The sequence below is a fragment of the Anneissia japonica genome, unplaced genomic scaffold (assembly GCF_011630105.1).
Source record: "Anneissia japonica isolate Jap-2015-1 unplaced genomic scaffold, ASM1163010v1 scaffold315_len769609_cov171, whole genome shotgun sequence".
NCBI lineage: Eukaryota > Metazoa > Echinodermata > Crinoidea > Comatulida > Comatulidae > Anneissia > Anneissia japonica.
The window spans coordinates 361,307-373,909 of NW_022758691.1; the positions used below are offsets into that span (position 1 = coordinate 361,307).

The 12,603-nt window shown below is 33.4% G+C and overlaps 1 protein-coding gene across 2 annotated transcripts; it reads right to left on the bottom strand.

The window, feature by feature from the left end:
- Positions 1-786: 786 nt before the first annotated feature.
- On the bottom strand, positions 787-7,752 carry LOC117125339 (fibrinogen C domain-containing protein 1-like). Of its 2 annotated transcripts, none has more exons than XM_033271808.1 (5): positions 7,598-7,752; positions 6,042-6,532; positions 4,651-4,793; positions 3,812-4,073; positions 787-1,529 (listed from the first exon to the last, which is right to left on the bottom strand). In XM_033271808.1, the coding sequence occupies exons 2-5, from the start codon at positions 6,406-6,408 to the stop codon at positions 1,276-1,278; spliced, it is 1,026 nt and encodes a 341-aa protein (XP_033127699.1). In that variant the 5' UTR covers positions 6,409-6,532; positions 7,598-7,752; the 3' UTR covers positions 787-1,275. The 2 variants fall into 2 exon arrangements, with proteins under 2 accessions (XP_033127699.1, XP_033127700.1); XM_033271809.1 differs by lacking the exon at positions 7,598-7,752 and adding an exon at positions 7,344-7,579.
- Positions 7,753-12,603: the final 4,851 nt, after the last annotated feature.

The following is a 12,603-nucleotide window of genomic DNA, read 5'->3' on the forward strand; positions in this document are numbered from 1 at the left end:
TGGAAAAAGTTTTTGGCACTAAAATTAAAATTAACATGATTATGTTATGGTATATTGTAGGAGGCCTACAATATACCATAACATATTTTGGTCAGGGGCAGCTAAAGCAAAGTTTTACTACTGTAACTCATTGAGAACCCAAACAACCGACTGTGCTTGACGAACGTTGGTTAACCGACTGTGGCTGAAACATGAGTGTGCTTGAAAATCGACTGTGTTTGAAAGTTGACCATTTGGCGTTCCATACAAAACCTCAAAAATGTACGTTGAATGTTACTATTTTGGAGTTCCATATAAAACCGCAAAAAAAACCAAACAAACAAACAAACAAACAAACAAAAAGCACAAAAAACGGCTACGGAATGCGTAAACACCATTGGTCCAGTAAACTACACGTGGTCCAGTGAAAAACGTAAAATACATAATATCTCCCACAATTAATTAATCTAAAATGGATTGATATCACTTCCTTGCAATCGGAACTTTAATGAACTATGTTGTTACAGTTTTTAAGACTGGTAATCCGCTATTTTCTATTATGATTTTAAGGTTTTGAAATAAGCGTTATTATAGTATAGATAATTATAGGTGCTCTTATATTTAATATACAATTATATATAGAATAGATAGGCCTATGTAATGGAAGTTGCTATTCAGCACACACACACACACGTCTCTTATACACATCTAGATGTGTATAAGAGACAGGTTAAATTATATATAAATCATCAAACAAAGTTAAACACTATGTTCGAATAAAGGACGTGATAATACACTGTGTTTCAGAAATATGTGTCCTTCCTCAATGCTAGTCGTATAATTGAGAAACACAAACATCTAAAAATGCTAACAAGGTAGAATCCAAAAACAATAGGCACGTAACTATAATGTTCAGAGTTAGATGTTAGATATATATATCCATCGTGGTGAATCACCAGTAGGTTAAAGATAGATTCCCGTTCTAAGGGCGTTTGCGCCTGTTGTTTCAATCGTATTTGCCAAACACATAAAATATTCATAGTTAATCATTGCACATTTCTTGTACACCCATCTGACTGACCCCGTAAGACATTTAAAACGTGGTTAAATGAGTCATTATTAGGAGTCTAGTCGAGGTAATACTATTACGTTAATGCTTTGATGCTATCAGATATTAAACCGATTTGCACTAAATGCTTTTACTGTAACTGAAAAAGAATTGATATTAAGGGATATTACCGGTATTTTAATTTAGTTTAATTAAATTTTAGAGGATAAGCGCCCCTGAAGTTTTGCCTAGTTCTTTCGCCTCATCTTCATTTCAACAAATTTAAGTGAGTATTCGTAGCCTCTCCACTGCCTCCAAACTACACCTCTTCCATATTCACTTCCAGGTGCGTGCAAATAAACACCATTTAAGTTGGCGAAATGGCACGATTCATACCACCACGCACCACTGTACTCCTCAGCACAGCAGCCGCCATTCCACGCGTCGTTATCACGATCAAAGGTGCTAAAGCGTTGGTGGTTGTGCAGTATCATAGCGTCACCTTTTTGTGAGAGGAAAACGCAAAAATGAATTAAGTGATGCTGCTGAACTCTTTTTAAATGTGGTTTAGCTGTTTCTGTTTAATTTACATTATTAATGAGAATCAGTTCGTGGCCGTCTTATGAGATTCCTTTGCACCCGGCACTTGATTGAGATTTTACACGTTTACTGGTATTATCGCATTATAAATCACAAATAAAATTAATAAGATATATATTTTACTAGTGAAGTGTAAATAATCAATAATCTCAAGAGATACGTTCTTAATTTATGTAGGTAGTATTAGTTTGAATTTCTGTATTTTTTCATCAGTGTATTATTATCGAACAGCAAGATAACAAAACACCGGCAATATCAGCATTTCAAAGTTAATCTACACAATACGGTAGGAAGAGCCAATTATAATAGAAAAAAAAGTCAACGAATACAGACTTCAACCGCAATATTGAACATCTTAACTTGTCAAGATTGTGCTTTAAAACGAGATTTAAAACTGTGGTATAAAACTGAAATAACGATGTATAAGATGATAAATGCCACACTAAAACCTATTGAATAGACTAACTGAAAGGCATTGAACCTTGATTTAAAACAATTGAACGTGGTAACGGTTTAATAAAGAGTAGATGCATATATTAATTTAATTCTCAACAACTATACTTTATTTATTTATTCCATTTATACCTTGTTTTTAAATAAATTTATTTATCTTATCTTATCTTATTTGATTTATTTAGGAACTAATAGTAAATTTCATCGATTTACTCACACCTACTCTAAAATAGGTCTATATATAATAATCAGCACGTTGTTTTGGATTTTCCAAAATCCTTTATTTGCGCAATTTTTTTGTCCACAGTATTAATCCTGATATGGTGATTCTGAACGCGTTGTATTCATTTTTGAAATGTAAGGTATATAAATTTTCACAGATTGCATAGGCCCGAAGCTACGCGGTAAATGTACCAAATGGGTTCCTGAATATATTTCGATCGTTACCCGTTAATACAGAATGCGTTTGGCAATTATTGTTGACATTAAAAATCAATACAACGCATATAAGACGTGTGTCGGTTTTGGCCAGTTAAGAGTAGGCCTGTTCACTGTCACGAAATCTGAATAACCAAACAAAAAATTCATTTAAATTATTGAATTGATCATTTTGAAATAATTGAACAAGATTTTAAAAATTCAATTGAAATACAGGTATTTTACAATGAATACCGTTAAATTAATTCGGCCTATGGGACAATTTAAGGGTATTTGCGGTTTAACTCAACACAAACAGTATATCCTTAATTTTCCTTAAAGGCTCTCCTCTTTCCACCTTGATTGATTATCTCAATCTAGACATCTTTATGTCTTCATCTTTCGAAAAATCCTCACGCGCCACTCATAGAAGAAACGATTGTCCGCGAAATTTCCATTCTCATTGCGTTTTTATAGGTAATTCATGGGATGACAAAATCTCTTAATATTAAAATCCCAACGATATCCTTCCTGAATGGATACTTATTGTTTATTAAGTGATTTATTAAGGTAGCTAACACTTGTGCAGGGGTGATTTATCTTTGTTTGGCTACTATCTCTGAGGGAAATAAAATTATGAGTTATGATTTTTTTGGGGATCATGAATTGTATACAGCGCTATCCTATAATCATATATGGCTTTAATTTTGTCATCTCATCACCATTAGGCCAACAAAATTTTTTGTTTGCCCTCCTCCACCCGCCCCTAACTCATTGACAAAAAATAGGGGCGGAAAAAAAATTTAAAAAAGCTATTTTTTAGCCTTTTTCTTTATAAATTAAAAAAAAATGTGAGTGAATTCATATTTATATTTTGCCAGATGACCTACAAATTAATCTAAAGTTGTTGTCTGATGTAAGATATCGCAATCTAGACCTCTGTGGGTTATTTTTATTCCATCTGATGAGTATCTAAAAAAAAATAAATAAATAAATAAACTTTTTGCACCCACCCCTATTTATCATTTTTTAAAAAGAAGAGCAAACAAACAATTTATTTTATTTGGCCTTATCATTATAATCATTATCGTTGCCATCATCATTACATTCCTAATCATAATCTTCCTAATAATATTTATGATAGTAATAAATAATGTAGTAATAAATAATTATTATTATCATTATCTATAATTAGGCCTACAATTATTTTTGCCATTGTGAATATCATTATTACTATCGTATCATGTTCATTATCATTGCCAATATTATTATTTTTGCAGAAAAAGGGAGATCTACTACAAAGGGACTGTTTACCTGCGGTCCCTGAGTATTCTTCAACAAGTAGCCGAAAGTCCTCCTCAAGCCCCCCAATACGGAACCTGCCATATTTTGCGTATGCCGTGTTGCTGTCAAAATCTTTCATATCGACTCTAAGCTCATATTCATCAAGCAAAGTGAGTCGCCGGATCTTATCCAACCCAAGCCAAAATTCTCCAAGTAATTTCCCGAAGCCTCTACGGTAACTTCCAAACCCTCGGTAAAATGTTTCCATACCATCTTGTCTTCTTTGAAAAACCTATTATTATTGAAGAACAATTTTAGAATTATAAAATTCTTTATCATTATAAACATTCTTGCATAATTGATATTTTGTTGATGACAATTGAGGGCGGGCGCCCGAGTACGAATTACGAACGAGCAATAATAATTTCCTCGTGCCAACACAGACGAACAGTAATACTCTGAAGTTAGAATCTTAGTGAAATTTCGATGAAATGCGTTCCGGTGATGGTTGCAGCAGGGAGGATGGAGGAGGTGGGAGGTGAAGGCGTTTTTTATTTATATATTTTTTGTTTGCTTCATGGTGAATTCGAATTTCAATTAAGACAAATTATTCCACTCTTAAGAACGGAAGCAGTATTTTCCAAAAGATTAAGAATCAGTGTAATATGCTATAATTAGTACTGAAGAAAATCTCAGAAAAGAAAACTGTTTAAATAAAGTTTAAAAATGTTTTTCAAATTCAAATTCAACATACTTTATTATACGAAGTGTAAATTCAGCTGGTCATGACATTGATAAATAAAATACAGTATGCAGTGAATAATATATATTATAATCTTATTGTATTGTATGCTATATTGCTTTCTTACTGTCCATCCTCCGCCATCAGTTGTCATGTCACAATAAACCTCGAATGGCGATCCACAGTCGTCTGGGTATATAATATACACGTCACTTTGTGTTACTCCATTAAGAAGATGATCTGTGCAGTCTTTTGGACGTTTAAATATAACTGAAAAAAAAACCCCGTAATAATTATACGTTTGTTATTGAAATAAAAAGAATGATGACCAATCTTCATGAAATATGGTAGTTGTCTTATATTAGTTTGAATAACTTAGGATGAGTACGATATTAACAATGGTTGTTTACGATCCACGGATACTATGTCATCAACTAAAATGATGTTTGGTTTTGGTTGATTAACACAATTAATACTGGCATAATAATGCTATGAATGCATTTGATCAATGGCATAATATGTTGTGATTGGATAAGATACTAAATATCGAATCTCATACTGAAAGACAAAATCTCTTTAATATTAGGGACAGAAGAACAGTAAATTAGACATAATTGCGGAATTATAGATAATAAAAAATTTATTGCTAGCAAAAACACACACTGCATTGTACCGTATAATATATATCGTGAAATATACTAATAAGGAAAACACTGTATTATCTAATTCTAAAATACAGCAGGTTTAACGTTTGCAAATATTAAGATAGTTTATAGGTGAAAAAGACAGATGTAAACATTCTTTATATTAAAGATATATTCTAGTAACAATACAGGTGATACAGCCTAGTTCTGTTCCATTCACAAGTAACCTGTCCTTGATTCCTTTAGTAGCCGAGGAAAATGTGAAGGTTTTTACTAAGCTTTTGAGGAAGCGCATAAACCCATTTACGTTGTTCTTTCAGCTGTTCCCATGGTGAATTCTCCTGTATATTTTGGATATTGTTTTTTAATGAAACACATCTTCGCTATGCATTATTACAAGTTCAGCATAGTGGCGATCAATATTCTTAAACCTTGTTATCCGGTCAAACTGCTGTATATAACAGCTATTATTATATGTTGGAAGAAAGTGATCAATCGCTCAAATAAAACATATATTTGATATATATAGTCATATATCTGTCTCTTATACACATCTTATATATATATATATATACTTTACAAGTAATATTATTAATTGATACATTTATAGTTTAAACAATGTTTATAATTTACCACTCATTAAAGGAGGCGGTGATAGTAGTAGTAGTAGTAGTAGTAGTAGTAGTAGTAGTAGTAGCAGTAGTAGTAGTAGTAGTAGTAGTAGTAGTAGTAGCAGTAGCAGTAGCAGTAGTAGTGTTAGTATTTGCTTTCTTTTTTTATAGTGCCAGTAACTGTATTTGTAAGAAATGGATGAGGAAAATAAATTCGGACAAACTGGAAGGCTATTTATCGATTGTATTCAATGAATCATTACCTTTAGTCTGTCCTTGGTTTACAAAAACTTTTAATACACTTGATAGGTCAAGGACAGCCTGCTCTAGTTGTCTAATCCTGCCCCCACTGCATTCTGACAGCTGGGTACGAATATCGAGAGATAAGTTTTCTACAGCAGCTAGCACGTGCTGTGTAGAAACTTTTTGATTTGGTGATTGTTGATCACCAAGCCGTGTACGTAAAAACGGTTGCTGAGGAACTGACAACGCGTCAATTCCTTGTGAGGAATCCACTATCGCCCCGCTTCCAAATGTCACAAAAGTGTCCGTTGCGTTGCTGCCAACAGCTGCTGCTGGACTCAGTAAGCTTACCACAAAAAATATATTTTTTAGCATTTTTACACTCATAGTTTCAATTATGTAATACGTGTGTTACTTCTTCCAGTGTCCACAGGCACAAGATATTTGTCAAACAGTTTTCCATTGGTTTGCAAATGAAATTAACAAGTATGCATTACACATATGAGGCGAACTTATGCATCAGCACATGAAACAAAATGAAAAAGATTATAATAATAATAATAATAATAATAATAATAATAATAATAATAATAATAATAATAATAATAATAATAATAATATAGTAAGATAGGGGGACTTCACATAGGCTTATCTATTATTTGACAAAAGAGGCAGTAATTATTGTCCATATATAGGTCTAGATTATCTGACATTATACTTAATTTCTAGTCAATACATCATGAATGTATTAATCTATGCATCCATTTAATTAGTAATTTATGGAATTATTAATACATATTTATATTTATTATTAATGCATTTGACTTAATCGATAATGATGTTGACCTTGCCATGTCTAATTTAGGTGACATGGACCTAATGTACTTAATTAATTTTACATTTAATCAATCATTAATAAATCTATATATTCTTTTACTTAGTAATTTATGTATATACTATATGTTTGTATATGCGTTATAACACACGATACTGGTATTGTTCACGTCATGAGAATTAAGACGTTATTTTTGCAATAATGTACGAATATTGCAACTTCATAATTAATTCATCTTATCGTATGGCGTAAGTAGGATCAATTTATGTCTCTCCCATAATTGTCACGCACAAACTGGGTCCATTGGGAGGAGGTGTATAATAGCTTAATCTCAAGTCATTGTCATCATTCAAATTCCACAAGGCCTACGTCGATTGTCCCACCATGGAGTTATAAGTCACAGGTCCAATACAGGATAACTCAATCTAACGACTAAATATGCCGTTATGAAAGCTAAGGTGACGAAAACACGTTGACAGTGTTTTACCCTAAAATCTGTAGGCCTAATTATAAAGTGTTCAGGCTGACTCGCATACTCAATGTTGACGTTTTGTTTTGTATCAGCTGTCTTCTACTTCACCCAATAATGTTATTGTATGCTCGTATTATATAGCTGCAAAATCAGTAACATTAAAACTCCGTAAAATATATTTAAATTGCGCTATAATCTTAAAAATACAATTTGTAACTTTCAAGAGATTATGACTAGAAATATCGTAAACTTTTAAAAAGTATGCTTACCATTGCTCACTTCTTAGTTCTTGCATGATATGACAATACCGTACCTAATCTATAAATAATATATAAAACGTAGGTGAAGTCACGTGATAAAAAAATAACATTGAGAAATGATCTTAGGATCAGTTTCAAACTTAAGTAATACGCCATCGAAACTTCAGAAGTACGGTGTCATCATATTCTTAATAATGTAAGCTGTAGCTATGACGTCTACGGTCCCAGAGGAATTATAAGTTGTCACTTTGTAAATGCTACTTTAAACTAGTACCCTGACCCATTTGCAATCGAAGAGGTTATAACTTCCGTACGACGTCCGACCATTTCCGACAAGACGTTGTTGTTTTAATTGTCTAAACCTCTTAGTTACCAACATGATTGTTAGCATATATGTATGACTGGTTCTGGTTAAAATTTTATAACAATACAAATCAAGTTTAGTGACATGGTAGGCTATAACGTATTTTACCAAGGACTGACATTCACATCCACATAAACCAAAATTGCTTGCCATACTTTAGTCGAATCCAATTAATTTATCCTTTGTTTTGTTTTATTTCAATATCAACAACATTGAAACTAAACAATTCATTTTGAACGTAAAGTACATGTTTTAATACAATTTGAAATATTTTGCTCGGCTCATTCAAAATGGACCAAGCAAAGTAGGCAATGTATTTGTAAAAAACAGCAAACGCATGTAAACATGCTCAAGTTCTTTTGTATATTTACAATTAAATGAAGTATATACATTATATATTAAATGCATTGCTATCATTCATTGGATTACTTAAAGTCGTCCATACACTGTTGAAGAACGCAGGAGCGGCCGAAATACTGTTTGCAAAATAAAGTTTAATGTTCCAACAGTCATTGAATAACATCAATTTATTCCGTGTTTAACATTATTTATATTATCCCAGCTTAGTTGATATTCAAGGGCCCTCTTGAATAAATCGAAAATGAAATGACGATAATAAAAATAAGTTCATAGATTTAGTCTCATTACGAGGCTTAGGTAGTAAGGATGTTTTTAGTCGGGTCCAAACTGAGCGTGCTCTACGAATTATCTTAATGTATGACTACACAACCTAGGTTGAAGTGTTGTCAGTTACTAAAATAGAGTCCCTTGAGAAAAGTATAGATTTTAGTAAAAAAAATGCCATCAAATGTTCTAAATCAGTTTAATGTGACTGGTTTAAGCCTAATGATAAAGAAGATGATATGAATCTTAGAAACATAAATACCGACATGTCAATTGTAGAACCCTGAGGTATAAAAAAATAGTGCGATACCTTATTTAACAGATCTGCTTAACAATAATTAATTAACAGGTTAATTAATTGACAGGTGTTGGCCTATACGAATTTCTAAGCAATATTTTTTTTTTATATTTTATATTTTTAAAAATTTATATTGTTTTTTATTTAATTTGAATCCAATTCTACTTGCAATCTGTTGAGCCAGTAAAAAATTCTTAATTCTTGTGCAATAAATTAATAATATTTAACTTGTTAATAATGTTTAATGTTCTATAATTATCAATTTGTAAAACAAAATGGTGCGCTCTCTTTGCTCGCTTACCCTCTATTGTGCGAACGTAGCGATTAGTTTCGATTAAAACAGAAAAGTATGACCACTGAAAGATAGCGTGCATGGTTTTGATAGCAGTTTTTTTTTATATCATGTTTCATAACATCAGAATATTTAGAAACCACTAAAATGAAATGAAACAGCAGTAGTGTCAATTGGTGTACGGGAAATATATTGTATTCTCTCCATAGTATTCATTGGAAAACGTATTGGTTCGCACTAAAATTTAAATTAACATGATTTGCAATAGCCTACATTATACCGTAACATAGTTTGGCCAGGGGCAGCTAATGCAAAGTTTTACTGTAACTCATTTTGAACCCAAAGACCAACTGTTGTTGGTCTTTGGGTTGACTGTGCCTGAAACACGAGTGTGCTTGAAAATAGACTGTGTTTAAAAGTTGCCTTTGGCGATCCATATAAAACCGCAGAAATGTACGTTGAATGTTGCTCTTTTGGCGTTTCATATAAAACAGCAAAATCGGGCTGAGCCACGGCTACGGAATGCGGAAATAGGCCTAAACACCATTTTGGTCCAGTAAAAGACACGTGGTCCAGTGAAAAAGTCTGTAAAATTAATCATTTTTCCAACAATTAATCTGAAATATGGATAATATAACTAGGGAGATGTGAAAAATATTTTTTTACATCTCCCTGATATAACTTCGGACGATCGGGACTTTGTGTTTACATTTTTTTCAGACCGGTAGGTTTCGAATCCGAGACGTTATTTAGGCGCGGTTTTCTATGATTTTATGCTTTGAAGTAAGCTATAATCACAATATAGACAACTAATGTTTATTGTCCTATAATTGTCAAAGGGTACTCCTCAACGGAAGCAGGTGAACTCGACCATAAGTCAACTCGGCCACAGTCAACTCGGCCACAAGTCAATTTGGCCACAGGTCAGCTCGGCCACAATTCAACTCGGCCACAGTAAACTCGATCACGGTCAACTCGGCCACAAGTCAACTCGGCCACAAGTCAACTCGGCCACAAGTCAACTCGGACACATGTCAACTCAGTCACATGTCAACTCGGCCACAAATCACAGTTACCGTGCCGTGTATAAAAAAATAAATTGTAGGCCTAAATTGCATTTTTGCAGCCGTTTTCTTCAATATGACAATGATAAATAAAGTAATGAGGTGAGGTGAACAATGTGACAAAGGTTTGTATTTGTTGTTTATTTATATTTTGATAAAATACACAAATAAATGGATAATAAAGTATAATTTCAATATTATTTATAAATACACACATGTTAATGGTCTTTTCGGGCTTCTTTCTATATAAAAGCCGAAAAAATTCACTCCCTTCCTATGCCAATTACCTGTACTATTTGCTTGGAACTAATTACTATTTTTAAAAAAATGATAAGAAATCATTACAAATGGGTTCCCATGGTACTCAGATTAAAGCAGACACGCTCTTTGTACGCCGCCTTTAGGAATGTAGGCCAGATGAACATAGACGACTGGATATTTTTAGGTACAACACATGCGATGGCAGTGTGTACGCTTGTGTTCCGTATTCATACATTGTTATTAACTTTGTCTCTGCTATAATTCCGAATTTATTATTTTGTTTAAAAAAAAATTTTTTTTTAAGCTTTCAATCAATTTCATGTAGGCATGAATCCAGATTTCACACAATATTCGCGATTGGATTAGGATGATACTGTCTGCAATCTAGCTGCGAACACAAATATGTAAAACGTTCGGTAGTTAAACTGTAACTTATAGTACTGTATTTTACAAATTTAGATAGGCCCTGTAAAATTTTACGTTAAAAAATTAATTAAAATACCATAACATATTTACCAACCGTCTCGCATCGTGCGGGACGGTTCCGCATTTTGAAGTGGTTTTCGATGAAACACGCATTTTGCAGAAATACATTCGTGATCCTAAATTTTGTCACGAATTTAACACAAGTCTATGCGTGATAACGATTAAATATCACAAATTCAGGGGAAAAACCAAAAGGTCCACTGATTAGGCCTATTCTCAGATAAGGTAGTGTAATACTTACTCCAAGTATCGAAATGCACGCCATCGTGCAGGGCCGGCGGAACGTTTTTCAAAGTGAGGGGGCCCACTTATAAGATAAATGAGAATATGAATCATGCAGATCTGGAATCAAATCTAGGTAGTGGGGTCAACATTCCTTCCCCGGGAAAATGTTGATTTCTAGATGCCGGGAAATGACCTTTCTCGCCTTTGAGCTAGGTGTCTAATGACTTTGTTCTTCAAAATTCAAGGTTTTCCCCCTCTTGAAAACGGTAAGGTAAACTTTCTCATTACAGTAAATAGACCTGTTATATGTGTATACATACACAGCAAAAAAATGAGTAGTTGCATACGATTTTTTCCATGAATCGATAAATCCCAAAAAGAAAGGGGGTCCGGGCTCTCCCCCGGGAAAATTTTGATTCCTAGAAGGCGTGAAATGAGTTTTCCCGACTTCTGAGGTGTCTTTTAATTACATTAAATTCTTCAAAATTCGAGGTTTTCCCCTCTTGAAAACGGTCAGGTAATTTTCCCATTGTTATTACAGTGAATAGGCTTTATGCGTGTCTACATACATAAAAATTTAAAAAATATGAGTAGTTGCATACGAATTTTCCATGAATCGATGAAACCCAAAAAGGAAGAGGGGTCTGGAGGTTCTCCCCTGAGAAAATTTTGATTCCTAGAAGGCGGGAAATGAGTTTTCCCGACTTCTGAGGTGTCTTTTAATTACTTTTAAGTTCTTCAAAATTCAAGGTTTTCCTCTCTTGAAAATTATTATAATGAATCAATGAACCCAAAGAGAAAAGGGAGGTTCAGGTTCTTCCCGGAAAATGTTGATTTCTAAATGGTGGGAAATTAACTTTCCCAACTTCTGAAGTATCTTTTAGCGACTTTAATTTAGGTTCTTTAAAATTCAAGGTTCCCCCTCTTGAAAACGGTCAAGTAAATTTTTCCCATTGTTATTACAGTACATAGGCCTTATGTGTGTATATATACACAAAAAAATTGAGTAGTTGCATACGATTTTTTTCCATGAATCGATAAATCCCAAGAAAGGGGTGGGGGGTCCTGTGGTTCTTCCCCGGGAAAATTTTGATTCCTAGGTGGCGGGAAATGAGCTTTCTCGACTTCTGAGGTGTCTTTTAATGACTTCCAAATTCTTCAAAATCCAAGGTTCCCCCCCCCCCTCTTGAAAAGGATTCAATTAATCAATGAACTCCAAAGATAAAGGGGGTCCGGGTTCCCCCGAGAAAATTTCGATTTCTAGGTGGCGGGAAATGAGCTTTCCAGACTTCTTAAATGTCTTTTAATGACTTTTAAAGTTCTTCAAAATTCAAGGTTTTCCTCTCTTTAAAACAGTCAGGTAAATTTTTCTCATTTTTTATTTTATGTGTGTATGCATAC

Coding starts and splice junctions, on each gene's coding strand:
- LOC117125339 (XM_033271808.1), bottom strand. CDS start 6,408: ATGAGTGTAAAAATGCTAAAAAATATATTTTTTGTGGTAAGCTTACTG. Junction 4,794..6,041: donor AAACCAAGGACAGACTAAAG/GTAATGATTCAT, acceptor TTTTTTTTTCAG/TTATATTTAAACGTCCAAAA. Junction 1,530..3,811: donor AGAATACTCAGGGACCGCAG/GTAAACAGTCCC, acceptor TCTCACAAAAAG/GTGACGCTATGATACTGCAC.